Source organism: Pomacea canaliculata, linkage group LG7 (genome assembly GCF_003073045.1).
Source record: "Pomacea canaliculata isolate SZHN2017 linkage group LG7, ASM307304v1, whole genome shotgun sequence".
NCBI lineage: Eukaryota > Metazoa > Mollusca > Gastropoda > Architaenioglossa > Ampullariidae > Pomacea > Pomacea canaliculata.
The window spans coordinates 7,839,157-7,857,472 of NC_037596.1; the positions used below are offsets into that span (position 1 = coordinate 7,839,157).

Consider the following 18,316-nt stretch of genomic DNA (forward strand, 5'->3'; position numbering starts at 1 on the left):
AGTCCACAAATTCTATACCTCGTGCATCCATCTCCATCTTGTTACAAAACAGCAGGTGACTCTGTATTATCTGCCTTAAAAACATGCAGACCTAATAAAAACCACCAATGACCAACTCAAAAGAAGTTAAAGCATTTAATGCAATGAGTATGTGATTCCAAGTATAAATGAATCAAAGTGTGTTGTGGAGTTTCAGCACGGCATACTTTAAAACCATCACGACATTAGGGTCCACTACTTCACTTAAAATATATAACATGCTAATACAGTGTTTACTGTTGCCCTTTTTGCGCACGCCGGTTTAGGTAATATGAAGACCATAAATTCATCACAGAATAGTTATCTGCTCAACTCAGCATTAGCTCCCAAGATTGTGTCTTGGCTACAGAATGCACCTTGCTCTTGGTGATCAACAACATTAGTACAAAATGTGGAGGGGAAATGGTGTTTTACGTTGAGCCAGCAACCAAGTCTTTACCATACTAAACAGGTACCACACAAACACAACAAGAACTGAAACCCCCCGATCAACTATTTGAACTACATTAATAGTAAATATTTGCTATATTTATTACATAGCTCAGCTCCAAATCTGTCTTGAATACATCATCAGATTGACATAAATTTAAAGTCATGAAATTTAGATAACTAAGAACATGATTCACTTCCGATGCTTACTTTTAGAATATAATCTGTTTCTAGATAATAAAATGTCACACACATTTCAAAATTAAACCAGTATAAAACATCTGATTTTAAGTCCTTTGTCACAATCTCATTTGTCTTGATGTCATTCAGTTTGAAATCACCAAGAAAACAGTAACAACTGGTATGAACTTTAAAACCCACTTAATGTGCAGTTTTTATTTATATACATATTGGAAGATCAGAGGTATTTATCCACAATACATTACACTTCAGTAATTGTAATCATTCTGCTGTGGCCCTATGCTCCTCCAGGAGTAACGAGGACTAAACTAAACACATTCATTCTAGTATGTAGTCTGAATAGAAGAAAACATGTAAAGCTGACATGTACCATGGTTAACACACTGTACGTAACCATAGTAATTACGCAGCCTTTAGTCACTCCACATTAACACAACAGTGGTCAGAATTACATATTAAATAGCTTAGGTCCACAACTAAAGAAACACTTTCACCTTGTTTTCCTTTTTCTTCAACAACTGGCAAACAAGAGGCTCAAAAATATCGATTGTAAAAAAAATGAACTGAGTTAAGGATTAAATTTAATACAAGGGACTGAATAAAATACTGGGACAATATCCCAGCATCAGATACCCATTAAATATAGCTATATGCTGAAGAACAGCACAGATAAAGCAAAACATTGTTCAATTCTTGTAAATGCACAAACATTGCATTAAAAGTTGGCCAACACTCATTAGTGGTTTTTAGCCAGAAACATTCAGCACATGTATTTCACAACAAATATCCCATCACAAGCAAAGACAAAATATTTCTAGAGTATCAGCTCTAAGTGCACTGGATATGATGCTCTCCTCTACTCCAGTCAAAAAATAAAAACCACAACCTCCCAATCTTCAGAATGCAATTATCTTGGATGGACAAAGTAAAAAACAGAAGTGATGGTAGCTTGGTAAAAATTTAAGCTATCTTCCATCCCATTCTCAGAGCATTCATGAACATCAATGACTTTGTACAGATCCTGCCTCCGCTGACTGCATATGGGAATCATTGAACGAACTTCTTCAACTCGGTCCATATCTGGAAAATAGATTGATGCATACTTTGTTTTTAAAAGTTACGATAGCTTTGAAGATGTTAAGCTACTTACCACCATCATTTTCAGAGCTTTCATAAACATCAACAAATTTACAGAGATCCTGCCTCTGGTGACTGCATACAGCAATCATTTAGTAAACTTCTTCAACTTGGTCCATATGAAGACATTAACCAGTAATCTGCTGACAGCATATCTGAAATTTATATCAGTTTTATACTTCATAAAAAAGTAGGATCACAGAAAATTGTCACAAAAATATCAAAACTGTGGCTGTCCCATAAATGAAATATTTGCAATAAAACAAAGAAAATGAAATGTCAATACAAAATGAAGTTAAAACTCACTAGAAAAGCAGCAAAGAAAACAGTAAAGACTGAGAAAACAAGTTTGTAAATATAAGCAAACAGAAAAAGAATTAGACTGTAAGAACAGATGCCTGCATTCTAAGCAGAGTGAAAAGGAGAAGATGGGGGAAGAACACAGCTGCACATAACTTTAAAGTGGTTCATAATATAAAACATAAAAAGTAGATGTAAAGACTACATTACCTATTTCGCCAACCACAATTTCTTCACCATGCTGAGTTGTAGCCACAATGTCACCCCTATAGACAGGTTATTTACACAGTCATCAACTAAAACATGGAATTTTTTACTCTTGGCTTTAAGAATTAAGAAATGACAAGAAGACACGGGAAGAACACACCAAAGTAAATAAATGTTTAAAACAATACCTGCTAGTTCATTATTTACTGGAAAAAGGGTGTTCAGTTCATGGGACCAGGATGGGTCTAAAGTAGAAGCTGACATCTGTAAGGGAGGTGTGGTCAGGCTTCCATCTAGCCTGACAATACCCTTACCACCCTTCCCTGGATTAAAACACTCTTTGTTTCTGGACAGTGGAAGTTTGGTCTTTAAGACTGCTTCCCCATTTGTTGCACTACTTCCTCAACATTTCATTTTTACTCTCACACTCATTTACTTATGTAGGAAGCAAGTGAAAGTTACAGAAGATCTGTAAGAATATCACTCCTAGAAATCACCATTCACATTTTTGATCTAAAGAAATGAGTACACTGTACATTCAGGTATGTTGGTGTGACATATACCTGTGCACACAGCTACACACATGCTCATATGTGCATACATGCATACAAATACCTGTGAATATGTTAACATGTGCAGTTTTAAGGCTAACATGGTTATGTGTTTTTGGCATTCTCACCAGGGACTGACAATAGTGGAATGTCCCCAGGCCACATAAGAGGCCGAGTCATCACGAGCAGGGGAGACAGTTGCGACATACACCTGGTTGTCAATAGCTCGTCCTCTCTGCAAGGCTTCCCAATGGGCAGGGCCTGTAGTCATGTTGAAAGCACCTGGATACACCAGCAGCTTACAACCTGGTAGACCAGTGATTACAAGAATTAACAAATCTTAACTGCTATGCGAAACAAGACAAACTTGACAAAGACTGAAAGTGTTTTTCAAATTAAACTATATATAATTGTCCTTCTTTCCTCAGACAAAACAGGACACTAATTTTAGTTGTTCTAGAATCTCATTCCTTGGTTATTATTTTTGTCTAGTTCATAATTTTTTTCTTACCTAGAGGCTTTTGAAACCTAAAAAATCTATAATGAAGTCCATCTCTTATACATTCAGTATCTAAAGTTGTTGGCCTAAAGCTTGTTTTACTGACTAGTTTTGCAATACACCTATAGTCTTTCAATGATTATGAATGCCCAAGATTTGATATATATTTGATATATTATTTCTCTTACCTTTTCTAGCATAAAGCTGTGCCAACTCAGCAAAGCGAATGTCATAGCAGATGCCAACTCCAATGTGACAGAATGCTGTAATAAGGAAACAGACTATAAACTACTTGTTGTTGATACAATATATGTAAATTATTCCTCATGTACACAAATCCTGTAATAAGATGTCTAGTGCTATATGACAAACACTCTCATGGACACATTCAGATCTGTCAAGCAATCAAGACATTTAAAAAAGCTGAACTAAGCTTCTCAAATGTTTAACATACGTGTATCAAAAATGGTAAGAGTATTTCCAGGACTGAGGACCTCTGATTCCTGAAACTTGATCTTTCCAGGAACATTGATGTCGAATAAGTGGATCTGAAATATAATAAAGACAAATGTGTTCTAATGCTAACATCTGTTAATAAAATTCCTGCATACTGTCTCATATTTGCATTTTTACCCTGTAAGCCTGTAACATTAGGTATGTACCAGCTGAAAAATAAACAAACAAAAAAGCCCCAAGAACTCTCCTATAACCTTACTTTTCGATGAACAGCTACCATAGTTCCATCTGGACGGAATATAGGACAACTATTGTACAGTCGACCATCACTGGATTTCTCTGGAATTGATCCTTAAAGACAACAACAAAAACTGGTCTATTAAAATACGCTTTGATAACTAACATAATTATACATCTTATAGCATAATCTACCTCATATTTGATTCTTTTGAATGCTAGATTGGCTGCACAGTTCACTTATTTTCATAAACATAAAAAACCCATCTCTCTTCTAAAAACGGTTACTATTATTGTTATATGTGAGATGGACTTTTGCTTTAAGTGTTACTTTGTACTGTCAAAATAAAAATCCTAAAGCACAAATACAGAGTATACATATCTTAACCATGGGCAATTGGACTATGGCTAAAGTGGAATTCATGAAATAGGTATTTCTAGATTTTTTTTGAAGTGGAACCAAATGGTTCATAATGGGAATGACAGCAAGTTCTACTGTTTGGGTTCATCATAGCAGAAGGATTGTTGCAAATCATTTTGGTAGGTTTAAGAAAGTGTGGTCTGATGAAAAATGAAAGAATCTCGATGGAGAGAGATTATATTTGACAGAGGCTGAGGAGAAACCACAGATGAAGCTATGACATATCACAGGTTGTAATCAACTTGGACTTGAACAGCACACACATACACCACTAATATCCATTTACAACTACTCTTGGTATAAATGCCAATTCAGTAACATGCTTTTTGAAGTGACAGCAAAACATTGTATGTCTTACCACCAATAAGAAAGACATTGTTGTCTTTGGCTGCTTGTGAGAGAGTTTGAGTAGAAGGCCCTGGTATAGTTTCAGCATATTCAGGGAAATAACTGGTGCCATACGGAGAGTTAAAACACTCCTGTGAAAAAAGCAATGTCGGCAGCGAATTCAGCAAAAGTGCAGCTGCATGAAACTAAGTAAACACACACCACTCTGCACATGCACTCTCTCTTTCTCTCACACACAGTTATGGGAGAAGGAATAGTGAGTGATAAGCTTACCGGTAAAACTACAAGATTTGCACCTTTACCCGCTGCCTGTTTGACCATTCCCACAGCTCGAGCTAGATTGTCAACTTTAGAAGTTCCTACTGCCATTTGCAGCAATGCCAGATTGAATTCTACAAAAATTAAACACAGAGCAATTTATCTATTGGGTAATAAGACATGTATATAATAATGCTGTTTACTTTAAAGCACAGTCTTTACCTTCTGAGTCAACCAAAATGTTTGCGGGCACAAAATGCATGTATTAGCAAAATGATAAAAATAAACCTTCATGAAACTTGTTAAAGAGTACGAATTTTAGATGATTTTCTTTCAATAAAACAGCTCACTCCAGCACTGACTACATTACGATATATACTGATTTAGTGATTAATGGTCTTGGGGCGAAATGAACGGTGACTTTATCTGATACAGATTGTGTCGCTGAATGATAATCTAATGATCTTTACTCGATACTGTTTTATATGAAGTGTAAATGGGAGGTGGATTACAAAAAGGGCAACAAATAGTACTGAGATGGGTTTTCTATTTGATTAATTTTAATTTAATTGTGATTCCTTTTCCTTTGTCGGATGTTATATTATTACTTTCGTGTAGATGGGATTTTTTTTTTTTTAAAAGTCCTTAGCCATACAAGCGATCGATACGGTGTATTCCTATGTTGATGAAAACATTAAAGCTTTTTCTCCTTCTTTCTCGCAAGCCCACACGCAATACTTTTTTTATGCAGATGGAAAAGCTCACGAAGATAACACACTTGAAGGCATGTTGGATTTTTGTTTTTCGTAGGAAGAATAGACGTAGAGGGCTACAGCTGAGTCCCAAGTTCGTGGTCCTGACGAACCTTTGCACTCTACCAACAACAAACTCTTCGACTTGAGAATAGAGCCATTTGAGTATATGGTACGGAGGGTAGGGGGAACGGGTGTTTTACGCCGAGCCAGCAACTACACCTAATATCGCGGCAAGGTAGCCAGCCCTATTAACTGACGTGAGATGCAGAGAAAGAACAGCGTGCCCTAGACGAGTGCTAAACAAAGGACACCGTCAGTGTATCGGTGACAGACGCAGACGCTGACCGTTACGCTACCGGACCGCCTGTATGATACAGGGAGCAATACACCATGGACGTAGATAGGTAACCTAACGATCTTGCCCGCTCGTCACCACTGCACTGAGAAACGCAGGGTCATCGTCTTGTCTGTATATGTGACACCTGTCCGCAGGGCTGGGCGTGGGGGGTTTTCTCCTCCCCACTCCCGTAGTGCGAAATCACCTCAAGTTGGAAGCACTAACTAAACCAACCAATGGGTTGAGAGGGGCGCCTGGTAATGTAGTGGATAAACACTCGCTTTTCATCAGGATCTCGGCTCGGGAGACACGTACTGTTCTAGTCTTTTCACATGACCTGTCGTCGATCCCATCGGTGGTATTTTACGGATGCGTCGGTTTCCTCCCCCTTCGTAGTGCGAATTAAAGTATTTTGATCAAAACGCGCAAGCCCGGTAGCGTAGTGGTTAATACACTAGTTTATCACGGGGGTTATATAGGGCATAATTAATTAACATATCGACGTTGTTTGTGAATGTTACGTGTGTCGATATTTTAGGCCAGGGTATTTGCCGTCTGTACTGCATGATTGCTACGTGACAGTGTACGTCTCAATCTTATAGTGTACTTGTTGTCTCCTGTGTAATGTGTGATGACAAAATTATTCTGCTCTATGCATTCGCTCAACTCGATCGTTACACCACCATCCAGGCCTGACGGTGTACCTTGGTCAGTGGGTTTTTTCTTCTTTTCCTTTAAAAGAAAGGTTGCTGTAGCATTCCTCACTCTCGTGATTTTTTTTCTTTGAAGCTGGGTGCTACAACTTTGATCCTTAATGTCATTTTCCTCATTTACTTAATTACAATTACAATGGGCCCTGCGAGATCGTCTACCCCGGGGCCCGTGCTGTCTCTCGGCGGCCTTGATTACCACCATCAGACTTTACTGCCCACATTGCTCTCAGCTGACAGCAACTGATCATTGTTCAAAAAATAAAACAAGACAAATTTTTCTGAAATAACTGTCGACATTTAATAAAAATGTATGGCTCTTCATATAGACCTGAGGATTTCATCAAGTACCATCTTGTAGGTATTTAAGCTATCCAAAGTGTGTGACTAACATTTTGATCGGATCCAGTGTGTTACTGTTGTTCTTAGCATGGCAAAACCATGCTGATATCAAGGGATTTTAGACCGAATAAGAAACGGCACAGCACAGACGTGCTGCTCACGTAGGCCTCGACCACCATCATGATTTTAGTCTCGGTTATTTTCTTGATCGTGGTAAATACAAACTCTACAAACTCAATGGCGAGACAAGAGTGACCAATCAGAAAGCAGTTTCGATGACATGACTGGAAGTAAGTCGTTTATGTTCGTTGTCGGCAAGTGCTGTGATTGCCGATATGATCAGCTGACAGGGATTGCAATTTAACTAGCGATTTCATATTTTTGTGTTTTATCCGGTGAAGGTGAGCTGAACAAGACTAAACATTTTATTTAACTCTTATATGAGTCCATTGTATGCATCGTCTGCTGGGTCTTATTTCCTTTTGTTTTTATGATTATGTAATAAATGTGTTATCACTTTTTACTTTATAACAAACGATCAATCCATTATGTAATACTGGTTTTGATTTCAGTTTAGATTCGCTTTGAAAACGGAGCGCAGCAGAACGAAAGCAGCGAAAAAAGAATAATCGAAACAAGAAAAATCAGATCGTTCTAGCATTATACTTTTGTTACAGAGTTGATAGAATTGATAGGAGGTTCTCAAACGTCGTAAACTGGAAGACAGCAAGCACCGTGCAGTGCACGTGAACAAACGTACCACCTTTACGTCATACTTCAGGACTCAGTGATTAATTGTCACTGCTGACATGACATTGATAGACAAGTTATACTTGTCTGTCAGTCTGCCTATTATGCCACTCTCCTCTCCTTCGTTTTCTGTACTTGCTTTACCCATCCATTCTCGCATTCAGATCAAACTGTCAGCGCTTTTAATTTTTTTTTTTGGTAGGCTCTTGCCCTATTTCTCTGATCTTGTCTCCCCCTACATCCCAGCCAGACTACTAAGCTTTTTCTCTGATGACTGTATCCTAACTATTCCTGTGACCAGAAAAACAGCTTACAGTTTTTTTTAGTTGCTGTGCAGTAAAATAATGAAACTCTCTCCCCTTCATTGTTGCCACCTATCCACCATTGAATCTTTTAAATTTGAACTATTAGCACATATCTTCTATGTTATTACTTCCAACAACAGTCCACACAGTGCTAGTCCATTTTCAAACCTCCCCCAGTTCTTGTTACCTGATTCCTCTTTTCATTTTTTTAATGTCTTTTAATATTCATCTTTTATTAATATCATTAATTGTTTATCCATCTATCCTTTGTATGTTGTTCGGGTCTCATTCTTGTCTTGAGTACTAAGAGCACACTCTTTACAAGTGTGAGTATGTGCTATATAAATCATATTATTATTATATTGGATTTTGATAAAATTAAAAGACAATGCTTTATTCCTTTCTCTAGTGCAACTTGAAGGTGGTGCAGCTGTACATCCTTCTTGCCCTGTCAGCAGACCTTTTAAACTAAGTAGCACTGTATAGAAAAACAGCAATAGCAATGGATCTGGTCTTGCACACAGTAGACTACTACTTCCTGACTCCCTATGTGTACAGCAAGGATTGGCCAGAAGATGACCCCTGGCGTCAGCTAATCAGTTTATTCCTCATCGCAAGTGTTGGTGGTTATTTGCTGTATTTTGCAATGGCCACCATTAGTTTCTATGCTGTCTATGACCAACGTCTGCTGGAGCATCCACAGATTCTCAGAGTAAGTTGAACAATAGTTAAAAAGTGACATAGATGTTACATTTCTACTATTATTGTATACAATCTTACTTCGTTGTGACTAACTTTCTTTATAGTCTTGGACTAAAACATGTCACCATTATGTCAGACAATAGTCATTATACATTAGTGAGTTACAGTATTGCAAGGATACATTTTATTGAACATAAAGCAATTTAAATTGTAAGAAAACATAATTTGTTTTTTAAAGGCTGACTTAAACCCAAGTGCAAAATTATTTTCTGGATTTATTGCAAGATCTTAATTTACCAGATTTTAGACAGGAATACTGTTGGATTGTTGAGATATAAGTTTTTGAAGATAATGTTTTCCTGCATTTTGGAGCTTTTTAAGTATGTGATATTAATGCACTGCATGGTGCCATCTTTGAGTACTAGATATTGAAACATATCTTCATGTGGATTAATATACATGTATTATGCCATTGTTATAAATATAGTATGTTTAGTTTTTCTTCCTTTTTTTTCTCTCTTTGTATCACATACATGCTCCTTGGAATTTTCTTTTAACAGAACCAGATACGTCGAGAAATAATATGCACAGTAAAGTCAGTTCCTTTAATGAGTATTCTGACAGTGGCGGTCTTTTTTGTGGAAGTACGTGGGTACAGCAAGCTATATGACAATGTTGGTGACTCACCTCTAGGTTAGTTTCTTCATTTCTCTGCTTCCATCCATAAGCATCCATATTCGTTCTAGCCTTGGGATAATTTACAAGTTATCATCATCAGTATTAATGTGTACTTTGTACAGTACATATGAGTACAGCACTTATATGCATACGTGTTCAATACCACTAATAATAATGCAGATTTACTTAGCACATTTCTCCACTATAGAGTAGACTCAGTGCACTCTACACAAATAAAAATAACATCTGAATGCAGATTAAAAATGCTCAAAGCACAAGTTCACACACAAAGTCCAGTTATATCAACAAATATATAGACTCATGGCAACAGACAGCAAAATCAGAATGATTTTTGTGTGGTACGATCTAGGATATGTTGCATTGAAAATTTTTTAATGGATTTTTTTGGCCGTCATAGTAAAACAATCGTTTTGTGTGTGTGTGTGTCAATCTTTTTAATTATAATGAATGCTTTGCAGATAGAGATTGCCCTTAATATATATATATCTGTATTTCAATTGATTTCTGGGGTTTTCTTCTGTCACATAAACTAATCTTGCCATCTCCTTTACCCTTTTGTTTGTTTAATTTCTTTCTGATTCTGATATTTTATTTAAAGAAAAGGTATTTTCTCCTTTGTTGAGTCTGCTGCAAATCGTCTTTTTGGCCTTGTTTTATGATGTGAACCCAGAGAATTATTAAATTACAAGATGATTTCATAGCATGAACTGATTGGTTTATATGTCAAAGAAGAAGCTCAGGGTCCCTACAAATCTTTGTTTGATTTCACGCAGGCTGGTTTTGGGTAGTTCTGAGCTGTTTCACCTTTGTGGCCTTCACGGATGCTTTCATCTATTGGATACACCGTGGGCTGCACCATCGCTCTGTCTACCGCTACCTGCACAAGACACACCACACCTGGAAAGTCCCAACCCCATTTGCCAGCCATGCTTTCCACCCAGTGGATGGTTTTTTACAGTCATGTCCATACCACATCTATCCATTTCTTTTTCCCCTTCACAAGGTATGTAAATAGGTCTTACACATATGAAGACTTTAGAAAACACAATCAGCAGGAATATTTCAGAAAGTTGTAAAGAAGAAAAATTAAAATGCTAGAAAATAGCATCAGAATAAAGTGCATTGTAACACTGTGCTAGTGCTAATTTTTTTTTTTTTTGATGATCTCCTGTACAACATTGCAGTAATTTGTTTATAAATCAGTATTATTCTTTAATGAAATTTACATTGAAAACCATTATTGTTCATGCCAAATATACTTTATTAAGAATAACATCAGATTGCATGGAAATTGATCTTTTTATTACAAAATAACATGGTCGTGGGGACGAATTTCAGGTTACCTACTTGGTCCTATTTGTGTTTGTCAACTTCTGGACGGTATCCATACATGATGGGGTCTACAGCGTCCCAAAATGTTTGCAGCCCTTTATTAATGGCAGTGCCCATCACACAGACCATCACCTCTTCTACAACTACAACTATGGACAGTTCTTTACCCTCTGGGACCACATTGGTGGCTCGTTCTGCAACCCAACTGCTTTTGAAGGAAGAGGGCCTCTCGATGAAGTTTTAAATAAGAAAAAATTAAAGTGTGACTCTGAGAAGCAGGTGACAAATGGAGACACAAAGAAAGAAAATTGATTTTCCCTGCTGGTGCTCAGATGCAGAACTGTTTACATTTTCGGAAGAAATGTTATGTGAATATTATTTACACTGTAGTTTATTGCTATGTCTGTGGGGAAAGTAGTTTTAATCATTTTTTTAAATTATTTTATGTGGAGAGGATTCTTTAGATGTTTGGTGTTGTGATAATAATGATTGTTTACTGATTTTTTATTAAGGACAGCATGATACAATTATGATCTGAGTAATTAAGCGAAGAATACAGATGATATTTTCCTAGATGAAAAATCTGTTGGGTTTCTGAATGAAGCAGTATTTTTTAAAGTGCATTTCCCCTTTTAAATGTGAGTCCAGTGCACTGCAGATGAATAATTACAAATACATGTAAACCAAAAGTTCATACAAGAAACAAAAGCATTGGAAAACAGATGACACCATGCCAGAAATATGAGCTAAGTGCATTGATGAACTCAGGAGTGAGTGAATAGTACTCCTAATTATGCAAGTTATTGCTTAAAAGATGGGTTTTGAGACTGGATTTGAAAGCTTTGAACGTAGACACAGTGGCACAGAGAGAATGGCAGGACAATCAGACTGAAAAGACCAGATTCAATGGTAAGGCAAGAGTCATTCAGACTAGTGTGCTGGGCAAGGCCGTGAAGACAATGGTAGCACAGCATGACGATGTTTTCATCTGCGTGAGTTTGGACTGGCAACCAGTGAAGCTCCCAGAGGAGGGTGTAGCATGGTCTTCTTTTTGTCTGCAGAAGACAGTGAAACGGGTATTATTCTGAGCCCACTGAAATTTGTCCAGTAGGTGGTTAAAGAGATCAACAAAGTCTGACTCTGTGTCACATGAAAAGTCATTCTTTGTGAACAATATGTTAATGATATAGTTCAATAACCATAGAGATCTCATTTACCCTACAGCTAGGGTACCAACAGGGTATGTGTGCCTGTTTTGAAAGATTGCAAGGTAACGGTCCTTTCAGATAGAAATTGCATTAAATACTTTAAAGAGCAATATTTTGGTAAGTTTTTTTTTTATGCTAGCGTGGTCTGGGGAATAAATTTCAAAGTTTGGTGTGCAGCACTTTGGTTTTAATTCTCCATTATGTAAAGAGTAAGAGAAGCCACTTTTGGTTGTAAATGTTCTTTGTGGCCCTTCACAAATGTATGCACCAGCTCTAAAACATTCCATCCCATATTCCAACTGAATGAATTAGAGTTAGTATGAATTTAGTTAGTATAGCAACTAACTTTGCCTTTGCCACCTCAGAAATTATCTGCCTTCCCACTTAAAACCATGCACACTGCAATGGAAGAATCCACTGAGGCTTCTCTAAGAACCTGTGATACCCTTTGCACTCTGTAGGAGCATTTGGCGACTAGTAGCAAACAGAGTATGTGCCACGATTCTGGTAGAGATCAGTGATGATAACTTATTAGAAATAGTATATGATGCAAAGAAAAATCCCCTCTAATCCAATAACACAGATCGATTATTAGCCCAAAAAGAAAACAAAAACCCAAGGCAAGGTAATCATGAAAAGGATTGTGTTGAAGTAGAGTGGAGAGGCTTTTCATTATCCAAAAAACTTACAATATTTAGCTTTGCTACAATCTTTTGTTAAATTTTCAGTGTCATGTTGAATACGTTCACTGTTAATAAAACAGTATTATCAGGCACGTGCAACAACACAGATCAGTGTAATGGCTGCCTTTGCACGCTGCAGAGTTGATATGCTGAATTGAACATTTTTGTCATGTGCTTCTTTTGTGCTTTCAAATGTTTGTACCATGCAAACATGAGCGTCACTGGAATTTCGCTATGTCCTCGATGAGCTAGATGGTTCTTTTCTCCACACCCTCTCCTACAGTTTGAAATCGTTTGCAATAGGCCTTGTCTGTGCATGTGGCATGCTATCTCCAGACAACTAATGGGTGCCAGCTGGTGCTTGTGGTGTGCAGACTGTACCAAGCAGAAATGTGAGTGCCTGCAGTGTGCGAGGCAGAAAGTTTGCCATATGCTTCTGAAGAAGCTTGTCTGAAACTTTCACCAAAAATTTGTTCTGCATAGCCAAAGCATTACTTTAACTTATTCAGTACCTATGCCAAAGAAATAGGAAACTTTTATGTTCTCCTCTGAACATAGTGTGAATAGTATTGTATTCTAATATTCCGATTTTCAAAGGTCACTACAGTTGTCAGTCAGCAGGAATCAAAACCTGTCTACTGATCAGTTTTATTGCTGATTATTTTCTTATGTGTTACCTGCTTTTGCACAGTTACTTGAACTTGGTTAAGCCAAGTGATATAAACCTGGTGGTCATCATGAGCATAAACGTCAAGTTCAACAGTTGTTTCTTAACATGTATAGCTCTTTTGTTATTGAAAAATTTTCCATGAAAAATATAGCTTGTGAAGCTGCATCTTCACATATTTACTTGAAGGAAACATTTTTGAAACATTCAGATTATTGAGAATATTGTTTTAAAAGTAGTGTCTTTTATAAAGTGTGAGTATTTTGCATGACACAAAGATTATTTTTTAGCTTCTGCTAAAGATTTTTTCCCTGAACGCTTTCATTCTCTTCCTGCCTGCTTGCATGTTTTTTATAATATGTATTTGTGATGTGTTATTGTTTTGTAGAATTTTATGCTGATCAGCAGCTTGAGTTATCTCAGGGCTTAAACTATGTTTTTGGTTTTAAATCAAAAGTATGAAAGCATGGAGAAGAAAACAAATAAAATATTGATTATGGGAGTAACATATGAATGGTCTCAAACTTCCTTCTAATGACTGAGAAATCAAGCCATTGTCATCTGCCATGGAAAATGTATCTTTAATGACAATAAAGTAACGGCACCTAACAGTTCATCTGTACATGTTTGCACTTTGGTTATTAAGTTCATATGAAGTGAATAAAGTGCATGTAATATAAATTCACAAATTCTGTATGTGTGTTTTTTAAAAAAAGGTCATTAACTCAAGTGAGCATTTTTTTAAACAGTACAAAGTACTCTGGAAGATTTCTGAGCATGAGTTTCAAATTTTGGAGGCATACATAAATGTAGTGTTCATGCACACCTCTGTCGTTGAACTAAGATGTGGATGGGACACTTACTGAGAGGTCCCAGGTTGCAACAAAAATCTTCCTCCTCCTCCCAAACAAACCCCCTATAAAATCCCAGCCAAAAATATTTTAGTCTGTAGCTAGTACATAGCTTCCTAAACTACGGACATATATAGGGATTATTTTGTGCCTATACAGTTTGTATCCTTGAACATCTTCATGAGATTTTGTCATGGGATTATTTAGGAAGGCATTAAAAGTAACTGGTGTACTGTTTATTTTTAGCTACAATCTGAGGCTTGCTAGTTGTGAGTCATGAGGAGTTGTCATTATAGATAACATCACTAGATGTCTTTATAGCATACCTGGACTGTCTAAGAAAAATCATCGTGGGATCACACAAGGAAATCTGTCTCACAAGAATAGTAACTGTCATAGCTCAGGTAATAGTACTATCTGACTTCAAAGTGTTACTGATGTTGGTGCTTATAACCTAGGCAATGTCCCACTTCACCTTCAGCCAAATCTGTTGAAAGGTTGGCTGTATGCAATTAGTGTAGAACGCTGTGCTATAGTATCCCAACCAAAACATCTTGTCAGCCAGTCTTTTATGTTTTTGCGACTTGCTTAAAATTTATGCTCATCCTGCTCACATCATTCAATGGTATGCATTTGAATAAACTCTTTTGAGAAAAATAAACTGTCTCCTTTATCAATACCAATCCACTTCTTACATAAACTTGACAAGCACTGATAGAAATAATTTTTTTTAACATTAATTCCATGAAAGAAAGCACACATACAAGTGCAGACAACACACTTATACCTTTTTTTACAGACTTTTTTTTTTAAGGACACTTTCTTCCAGTCTTTTTCACTGTGGGTGGCACATACATTATTCTCAGTTACCTTAACAGGTGGTTGCTTGCTGGTTGACACCCACCCCTCAACTTCCTTAGGATTCTTTGTGCTGGGAAATAGGGTCAGCAATGAGGTATGTGATACATTAAACTTAGATCAGTGCCAAAGTGTCGTTTATCAGATGTACAGAAGCATTATTTCACTAGTTTTCTGTTGTAAGCAGTTGTAAATGTTAAGTTCCTTGTGATCGCTCTGCTTGTGCTATTTTCCCAATTGGATGTTGATCTTATTTCAAATAAGGGATGAAAACACTTTTTATCTGTTTTATAGCTTTCCATAATGAAAGATCATGACCATTGTTTGTATATGTGTGTGAAGTAGGTTTGTGGGGAAACTGAATAAATAAAAACAGAAACTGTGTAACAAAACATTTTATTTTATTAGCTATAAAGTACTAATAAGCAAATAAGCTGTAAGAAAATGTCATTTTCTGGGGAAAAAATACAAAACCACAATATTCAGGTAAATGAAAATAATGAGCAGTTTTTAAAAAACTGCCATAACAACCAATGTGTTTACACAGATACTACTGATACTTTAAACATATACCTGTTTGTTCATAAGCTTAAACAATCTCACATACAAAAAAATGTGATCTTATGAGTAATGCTCTTGGATAATTAGAAGTGTAGACATTTGCAAGATAGCACAAAGTTTAGGAGAAATGTATGTGTTTTTTAACCCTCTCTTCTCTTCTGATTTTATACATTGTATGGTAGAAGTTCAGTTTTTTAAATCTCATCTCTTATTATATATTATGCTAAGGCAGAGATCAATCATCGTTCTGTTCCTTTACTCTTGGAAATGTAGTACTATTTTCTCTCTCGTTCACAAAGTATTTTTTGAGCATTTCAACATCTGACAAAGCAGCTAAACAAAAATAAAACTGGCTTTGTATAGTATTGCACATACCTTAAAGCCTACAAAAGAATAGACTTTGGAAATGTGTTTACAGTTAAAAAAAGAAAAAGAAGATTGATAGATCACAATGAGTTCAAATCATTACAGAGAAACTGTCCACAATCAGTGCCTAAGTAAAGATAAAATAATAATATAAAAGTGTGGATGCAGTATAATGTACCATACCCTAATGAAAGCAGTTCACAGGTTTGCTACATAGAAATAATTCTCTTTTAAAGGCTGAGATTTATTCCAATAAATGAGATACTGCAACTTGAACCAGACTTTGCCAAGAAATAAATATGAAAATAAAAGTAGTTCAATATTTCATGAAATAGTTTTTCTTCAATGAGGTATGAAAGAAAGTTAAAAATTTTTGAATGTAAATTTTAGTCTGCATGATCACAATTACTGCTATTGCAACTTGCTATGCATCAGTGGGCTGTTAGCAGGAAAATATCACTTGAGATTTCACAAAATGCCTTCAGAATAAATCAAAATAGTCTTTACTGAAGAAAAGCAACTTCAAATCTCTATAAACATTGGGAGACAAAACTGAGTAACAAAAAAAAATAAAATCTAGGGATCTCTATGATTGCATCAAAAGATACAATATATTAAAATCGGTTACACCTAGAGAACATACTCAATTGTTGACAAATATACAAATATTTAAATTGTGATCAAACCTTTGCTCCATCACGAATATATATAAAAAGCAAATAAACACAAACAAGGTACAACAAACACGAAGATGGTTGATTGCATACACTAAATTAGTTTACAAAATTGAGACAAAATATAGTAAATAAAGTGTTGGAGCCATTAACAACAGGAACCAAAGTGATAAAATTATACTCATCTAATGAAGTTTACTGTATTTTACAAGCTTTGGTGTCAGGTTATAAACTGTGTGGATGGTTTTCTTTTTTGACCCTCTGGGTATTTATGCAAATGCAAATATGCAACAATTTGACTTAAATGTCCTACATCTGTGAAAGATGGAATATTGTACGCATATGTAGCTTTTTACTGCTTTTTAGCCATCCACACAAACTACTGTTCCATCCAATTAATCAAGAACAGTCCAGCTGACTGCAACAAAATAAGAAAAACAGCAGAGTATGGCACAATACCAAACCAACCACAATGCTTACAACAACAATAAAAAAAATGGCTGAATGACAGCAATTATTAGATTTTTCAGCTACATGATTCTTCTGTAAATCTGTTTCTAATTAACAAAATTTGCTGCCCAAATAGCAAAAGCAATGATGTAAAAATTCTAGTTAAACTTAAACCTGGAATTCATTAAGTAGTAAATAAATTTCATTCACGGACACAAATATTAAAATATATGCACAAATAGTAATCTTTATATAGGCACAACACTCACAAATGATACAGTATCTGATCATTTTACAGATTCTGATACGATGAAAATATATTTTCAAGATCCTAAAACGATACAATGAAGAGACAGCTAAGTTGTTTGGAAGCTTTATAATATGGCAGGAAACTACTGCACATATACTGAGTGTGCATAAATGTGCATGGTTTTGTGTGTGTGTAGAAGCCTGTACATGCATGAAAAACCATGCCAATGTGTATGTCGACAGATATATGTGTGTACATAATAGTTTTAATTTGTAAGTGCTGTCTCTGTTCACAAAATATGTACATGCTAAAGGAATGCACAATTGCTACGTCATGTCTCAGGCATATAGGAGGAAAGGTGAGAAAGGGCCACCAGCATTTTCAACTCAAGAGGAGCCTTACAAAATGCTAATCAAAATCTGACAAGCAGCCACGCTACTTAATTTACTCTAATTTATTCCCTTTCTCAACTGGAATGAAAGATTTGCCAACAATAACAAATGAGTTCAAACACCATGGAATTTTTCTTCACAACTGAAGCCTAAGACTCTACATTTCCATGCAAAAATATCTAGAGGAAACAAAAATACAAAGATTCCCTCTTATATACAAAGCCACTGGGAGAAAATTTTTTAAAAAAGCTGCCAAATAAAAATTTTCAGTTGTACTGGTGTAAAAACACAAAATCATTAAATTCCTCCACCTTCAAAATATACTTAAAACTGAATATTGA

The 18,316-nt window shown here is 36.1% G+C and overlaps 2 protein-coding genes across 7 annotated transcripts; one reads left to right on the forward strand and one right to left on the reverse strand.

Moving 5' to 3' along the window:
- Window positions 1-116: 116 nt before the first annotated feature.
- Window positions 117-6,587, reverse strand: LOC112567997 (omega-amidase NIT2-like). Of its 2 annotated transcripts, none has more exons than XM_025244974.1 (9): window positions 6,491-6,587; window positions 5,099-5,217; window positions 4,836-4,956; window positions 4,079-4,170; window positions 3,818-3,911; window positions 3,552-3,626; window positions 2,993-3,170; window positions 2,317-2,372; window positions 117-1,749 (listed from the first exon to the last, which is right to left on the reverse strand). In XM_025244974.1, the coding sequence occupies exons 2-9, from the start codon at window positions 5,192-5,194 to the stop codon at window positions 1,577-1,579; spliced, it is 885 nt and encodes a 294-aa protein (XP_025100759.1). In that variant the 5' UTR covers window positions 5,195-5,217; window positions 6,491-6,587; the 3' UTR covers window positions 117-1,576. The 2 variants fall into 2 exon arrangements, with proteins under 2 accessions (XP_025100759.1, XP_025100758.1); XM_025244973.1 differs by lacking the exon at window positions 6,491-6,587 and adding an exon at window positions 5,862-6,217.
- A 73-nt stretch (window positions 6,588-6,660) lies between these two features.
- On the forward strand, window positions 6,661-16,771 carry LOC112567998 (lathosterol oxidase-like). Of its 5 annotated transcripts, none has more exons than XM_025244975.1 (5): window positions 6,661-6,883; window positions 8,841-8,994; window positions 9,545-9,677; window positions 10,457-10,686; window positions 11,022-16,771. In XM_025244975.1, exons 1-5 carry the CDS (start codon window positions 6,807-6,809, stop codon window positions 11,325-11,327), a joined length of 900 nt encoding a protein of 299 aa, XP_025100760.1. In that variant the 5' UTR covers window positions 6,661-6,806; the 3' UTR covers window positions 11,328-16,771. The 5 variants fall into 5 exon arrangements, with proteins under 5 accessions (XP_025100760.1, XP_025100762.1, XP_025100763.1 ...); XM_025244977.1 differs by having other exon boundaries at window positions 6,723-6,883; window positions 8,692-8,994; XM_025244978.1 differs by lacking the exon at window positions 6,661-6,883 and adding an exon at window positions 7,447-7,517 and having other exon boundaries at window positions 8,692-8,994.
- Window positions 16,772-18,316: the final 1,545 nt, after the last annotated feature.